Source organism: Lutjanus erythropterus, chromosome 12 (assembly GCF_056507025.1).
Source record: "Lutjanus erythropterus isolate fLutEry1 chromosome 12, fLutEry1.hap2, whole genome shotgun sequence".
Lineage (NCBI taxonomy): Eukaryota > Metazoa > Chordata > Actinopteri > Lutjaniformes > Lutjanidae > Lutjanus > Lutjanus erythropterus.
Genome location: NC_139328.1, coordinates 23,799,942 through 23,806,152, shown reverse-complemented (window position 1 = coordinate 23,806,152; position 6,211 = coordinate 23,799,942). Strand labels below are relative to the sequence as shown.

The 6,211-nt window shown below is 38.9% G+C and overlaps 1 protein-coding gene across 3 annotated transcripts in view; it reads right to left on the bottom strand.

Annotated features, from left to right (window-relative positions):
• Nucleotides 1-2,916: 2,916 nt before the first annotated feature.
• Nucleotides 2,917-6,211, bottom strand: part of LOC146318035 (zinc finger E-box-binding homeobox 1-like) — an 82,443-nt gene continuing 79,148 nt past the window's right edge. For 2 of the 3 annotated variants that reach the window (XM_084732006.1, XM_084732008.1), the window contains exons 7-8: nucleotides 5,883-6,063; nucleotides 2,917-4,210 (exon numbers count right to left, since the gene is read on the bottom strand). In XM_084732006.1, the coding sequence (XP_084588132.1) occupies nucleotides 3,507-4,210; nucleotides 5,883-6,063 (885 nt within the window). In that variant the 3' untranslated portion in view covers nucleotides 2,917-3,506. The remainder of the gene's footprint in view (nucleotides 4,211-5,882; nucleotides 6,064-6,211) is intronic. The other variant, XM_084732007.1, reaches the window with a different exon arrangement.

Sequence of the window (6,211 nt, the reverse complement as noted above, 5' to 3'; positions counted from 1 at the left end):
TCCATATTCTATTTATGCTATTGTTACTTCTGTCCACTCTTTATATACAATACCTGTTGCACGCCTGTCCGTCCTGGAGGAGAAACCCCTCCACTGTTTGTCGATCTGAGGTTTCTTCCTATTTTTCCCATTTTTGAGGTTTTTTTCTCTGAATTACGAGTCTTAATTTAGGAGCGCGCTGCATGATGTACAGATTGTAAAGCAATCAGAAAAAAATTGTGAATAATGTTCTTGACAAGCATGTCTGATTAATTGCTAAGCCAACATGCAAAAAAGAGTTTTTATCCTACTAGACTGAAAGGAGGAAGCTGAGAAGTAAAATAAGCAACTCAGAAATGCTGTCTTATATTTTATTGTGATGGGGAGTCATAAAAATGGAGCAAACTAAAATAAAAACAATACAAAAAGACAGTGGATTTACAAAGGGTGAGGACATAACGAACGATATGCAGCCTTTGACAGTACAATGGAACAAGTTGGCACAGAACAGAAAACAGGGTGGCAGGACGATCTAAATTTGGCTTTAAAATAAAAAGGGAGGAGTAACGGCTTCATAACAAGATCCTTCATTAAAACGGCGACGACTCATGCTTTTAAAATCACAGAGTTTAGAATTCAGTAGCTTCATAACGACGCAAAGCGCGGATGCACATGTAACAGTTTCTATTTCTCACTTCATTCCTGTCTTTTTTTTTTCTTTTTTAGCTTAAAACAGAAGTCATGTTTACAGAATACATGTTTTATCTTTTTATGTTTTTTGTTTTTTTTTGTTAAAACAAACTTCAGCTCCCAGAACCACATTTTGGGTTTTTTTTGTTTGTCTTGAGATTATTTTTCATACTAAAATATATTATTGTATCAATTCAAACTACAGTAATGTACACTACAATGTGTAATAAATAACCATAAAAGAAAATATAAAAATAAGACACATAAATATAAAAAAGTCTTCTAAAAACTAAACAGGTACATTTTTTAATCTGTGAAAAGGGTTCTAATACTGCCATTGTTGAGAAAAAAAAAAAAAACATACAGAGGACACGCATAAAAACAAAACAAGAAAAAAAAAAATTAAAACAGACTAATACAATAAACACTGTTCGGTAAAACAAACTGAAAACACTTCGTCAGAGACCAGATTCACTAACGTTTGTCACCTGAAGTGCGGGACAGCTTGCCACAATTTTTTTTAAACAAGTGCACAAGTTAAAAAAAAAAAAAAAAAAAAACTGTAAAATCCTTCATTTTCCATTTTACTTCAAATTAATCTTGTTTTTGTTTATTTGTGATTTCTTCCTGAGCCTGCTGAGTGTCAACTAGGAGCTTAAAATATCTCAATCTGCCTCTTTTTTTTTTGAAGCATTATGTAAACATTTCTAATACTTTGACTTATGACAAAGTTTCTGAACTTTTAACATCAGTGGGAAACTGATTATCTTTACAAAGCATTTTATATCCACAGGTAAGCTCAGTATGGACTGTAATTCTCAATGAGTTCCCACACATTTACTGTGCACAGCTAAAACAATTCTATTAGTTAGCTGATTAACTATAAAGCAAAAATGCTAAAATGATGGTTAAGTTTCCAGCATTTCCTTTATGACGATTTGCTTTTTTTTTTTTTTTATCCGTTTTGTACATCTGTAAACTAAATAAATGTGGGTTTCAGACTGCTGTTCAGGCAAAAAAAAAGACATTTAAAGGTGCCACCTTAGGCCTTTTATAGACTAAATGATCAATCAGTTTAATCAAGTCCAGCTCCTTTATGCTCTGGGTTCCTGGAACAGTTGAACGAACGTGGTACCTGGTGGAATCTTGGTCGCTGCTATCTAACTAGTGTTTTGCTAACAACAGCAATCAGATGTAATTAGCTAGCGAATTACTAATGTACATAAGCTAACTAGTTGGCTATGGATTTCCTGGCTTTATTTATCAGATGTAACTAGATAGTTAGCTAATAATGTAGATTAGCTAGCTAGTTAGCATGTGTTTTGCTAACATTCGGAATCAGATGTCACTAGCTATCTGATGATGTAGATTAGCTAGCTAGTTAGATAGCATTTTCCTAATATTAGTTATCGGATATAACTAGATAGCTAATGACCGATGTATAGTAGCTAGTAGTAATTTTCGTAACATTAGCTACAGGTCCCACAGCAACATCTTTTAACTATCTTCAAAATGTGGGTTCGACCAGGTACCAGGCTTGTGAAACTGTTAGTGGAGCACTGAGCAAAACGGGTCAGAATTTAGCAAGAGTCAATCAATAAAACAACTGTGAAATGATCAACAATGAAAATAATTGTTAGTTGAAGCCCTAATACTGCGTTTCCCTGCTTTTACGTGTTGTAAAAGTACTTGTAAAGGCCTCTAAAATATTCCAAATTAATTTCACAGGAAATATCTTTCAGATATTGTGACAAATTGTTCTGTGCAAGTTGACAAACATTAGTCAATATGGCTCTTTTGTAAGAAACAGAGGGACATAATACTGGCTACATGTGTGAAGAAGAAATGATAACACTGTTCAATGGCACTTTTAACAGCACACAGGTCTTGCATAAGGCTGGAGGCATCGGGGTGGAGCAGGAAACAGCCCTGCTCCTTCACGTACAGTATGACTTCATATATAAGCTAATAACACTGAAACACTGACTCAGAACTAAAGTCGACCAAAATAAGGAGAAGCTTGTTAAGAATGGACACGTGTGTTTTGGAGCCACAGCTGAGCCACGCTGGGTGGCTACGCCAGATTGCAAAACACAGGTGCCTGATGCTGGCTTTGAGGTTGTGACTCTACCTTCCCTGATAGGACAAATTTGGTTATGGCGTTCAGAAGCCACGTTCTCATCCCGGACTCCCCAACCCCGCCCACAACCCTCCCCAAGAATACTTTGTTTTCCTTAAGGCTAACAGTCGAACTGAAAACAAAAGTAATGCTAGCTAGCAAAGACTAAAACACTAACACAGACAACATCTCGCTAGCTAGTGTACGTATATAACACTGAAGGGCATACAATGCATGAGGCATGTATCCATAGGTAAACCAGGAATACTGTAGTGCAGAGGTTTTTGTTCGTAGAACTCAATAAAATACTGATTTAGGAAACTTCATTGGCAATAAAAAGGTATAGAAATCTTTCTCATCTTTACAGGTTAAAATGTCTTCAAACAAGAACAAGATTAGTAACACTGACCAAATGAAAACAAACAAACAATAAAACCACCTGGGATGTCTCAGTAACAAGTCTAACAAGTTGATGGGTGAGTTCTGCTTTAAAATCTGTACTTCTATAAACAATTTTTAACACTGATATTTCTTTTCCACGAGAAAAAAGTCACTTTTTTTTTCTTTTTATCAAGTTCAGGCACACCTGGGTTTTTGTACACAGTAGTGGACCGTTAGGATCAGGCAACCGCCGTGACTTTCTTGACTTTTCTGCGGTTTTGTCTTAATTAACTTGACTTCAATGAGCAAACTGTCCCGGAGAGATTTTCCTTCCTTTTTATTTGGCGTTTGTCACCTCTTCCTCTGTGGGTTTGGCGCCATCTGACGCCTCCCTGATGTTTTTGTCTGTATCTGCTTCACAGTCCGCCATCTCCTCTGTCTCTGCACTTGCTGCTTCCTCCTCTACAGTTGTTTCCTCCATCTCTTCGTCTTCCATATGATCGTCCCCCAGCTCGATCTCCACCACATCGCAAACAACCTCCTCCCTTTCCTTCTCTCCTTCTGCTTCTTCCTCTCTTGTCGTCTCCTCTTCTGGCATCTCCTCTCCATCCTCATCATCGTCATCGAAGTTCCCCTCGTAGATTTCACACTCGCCGTCGTCCACCTGCACAACCCGGATGTCGTCCATGCACATGGCCTCGTCGTCATCGTCCTCCTCTTCCTCGCTCTCCCTCTCGTCTGAGTCCAGTTGGGAGGGCGGGGTTGTGGTTCGACTGTCTGACAGAGGGCCGGCGCCAGGGCTGCCGAGCTCTAGCTGAGCCCTGCGCGGCACCGACCCGGAGTTGGAGTTTGAGCCGTCCTTCTTGCAGTAGGAGTAGCGGTGGTTCATGTGCTGCGAGTACGAGCCAGAGTGAGAGAAACGTTTCCCACACTTGTCGCACTGGTAGGGCTTTTCGCCAGAGTGCAGCCTCGAGTGTTCAATCAGGTGGTGTTTGTGTTTGAAGGCCTTGTTGCAGACGCTGCACTCATGCGGCCGTTTTCCTGAAGAGGAGAGAACAAAGAGTCAGACAGGAACTCATACTGCAAAATAATTCAAACTAGACTGAAACAGTCACATTAAAGTAGGAGATAATTGCAGTGGAGGAGAAGTATTATTAAAGATATTTAAGTTAAGTGCCAGTACTTAATGTTCACTAGAAGTAATTTATGGCTAATTATTCTTTAAAGGATTAATATGAAACAACAGGTTGAAATCCTATTTAATAAAAGTTTATGGTTAAAGTGAGTTGTTTCTCCACGCCCCCTCTTCTCAAGACTCGGGCAGGAAGAACACTACAGGAGCGCAAGAAGTGCGACAGTGTAAACTGACAGTAACAAGTGATGATGAGACCTACACTGTAAGTTGATAATAGTTGTTTATAACAGTCTGTCAAGGTAAAGCTGAGCTGATTTTCCTGAAAAAAAAGACCACCGCTCAGAAAGTACACATGCTGGACTTTGAGTTCAGTGACTGCCTGCCAGACTTCATTAACATATTGCTCAATGTAACCGGTATAAACACATATTCCTTGTAGATTATTAATGTTAATATTTCTTCAGACGTGAAAATGGCAAACAAAACCACAATAAAAAGACCTTGTTGTCAGAGAACTTTCAACTTAACATGTTTCTTCAATCTCTGATGACATATCATGGTAATTCTATGATTTATTACGGTAAACATATTATATATTTCTCCTTTAAGGCAGTTGTCCCCAACTTCTAGGGGTCCTACCAGCCTGTTGTTTTTCCTCAAACACCAACATTTTTTCACACCCACTGGCAACTCATGACAAGGTACCCTTCAGCAGCTGTATGAGACACACCTGGCTTTCAAGTTACTTCAGTGCGTCCTTTGACTTTTGTCTTGCAATTTGCTTCACTTATACCATGTGACTGACATAATACTACTAACGTTAACGCCAAAACATTAATCTTAAGTTAAAAAATATCAGCATATTGACACTGATTATGTCAAATGCTGTCAATACTCATTTTTTGCAGTATGGATACTCTTGTAACAGCTGTACGGCTGTAGTGCCCACACAGCCCCACCTGCTCTCACTTACTCACAGTTCTGTCTTCCTCTCTCTTCACCTTGTTATATCTGTTTTTTAATAAAAATCCTTTAAGGATTCTCAAACATAGTAAGAAAGAGCTTGTGAATTTGTGTTTATGGTTTGTGTTAAGGGGGATGATGTCATGGCTGACACCTGTGCACAGTAGTGCAGTGAGGAGCTAACTACTAACACATTTTAATAAAACCACATTCCAGAGTGATACTAGTTAGAGCTTCAGGGAAAACATCAAGTTAATTCACCTCAGGAGCCTCATCTCGATAAATACTGATGTCAGTTTGTACATTTACAGGCCAGCTGTCCCATAAAAGTTAGAATCACACTACATACAGCACATTTAATGAGAGATGAGGTCACATTTAAAAGTCACAGCTTTGGAAACTAGAACTACTGGCAGGAAACTCTGAACAGAAACCCTACTGAATTAAATAAGCTGAACATCTTAAGTCTTTTAAAGATAATTTGAATAAGGTTAATTAGTGCAGCAAAACAAACAAATTACTGCATTAGTGTTAAATTAGCACAGGTGCCATTTTGAACCGCCTCCGAGCGAACGTCTTCCTTTGTCTTAGCCTGCTTTCAATTTGAAGGCATACCTGTGTGTTCATATTTGTGCCTGAGCAGGGAGCTGCCCTTCTGGAAGACTTTGGAGCAGAGATCGCAGGGGTAGACACCGTTTTCCAGCCGTCGCTTCTTCATCAGTGCAGCTGAATCTGAGTCGTTCTGCTCCTCTACTGTGGAAACGGTGTCAGAGCTGCTTTCCACCCTCTTCTCCTGCTGTCAATGGAAGAAAATTACATTTATCATTATGGTCAAATTATTTAATGCCATGTGTGAGGTGGAGGCAACTTTAAACTGAGGAAAATTAGCATAGTGATCACTGTTTGAATCCCCAGATTGTCTGAGCAGTGAAGTAACCAGAAAA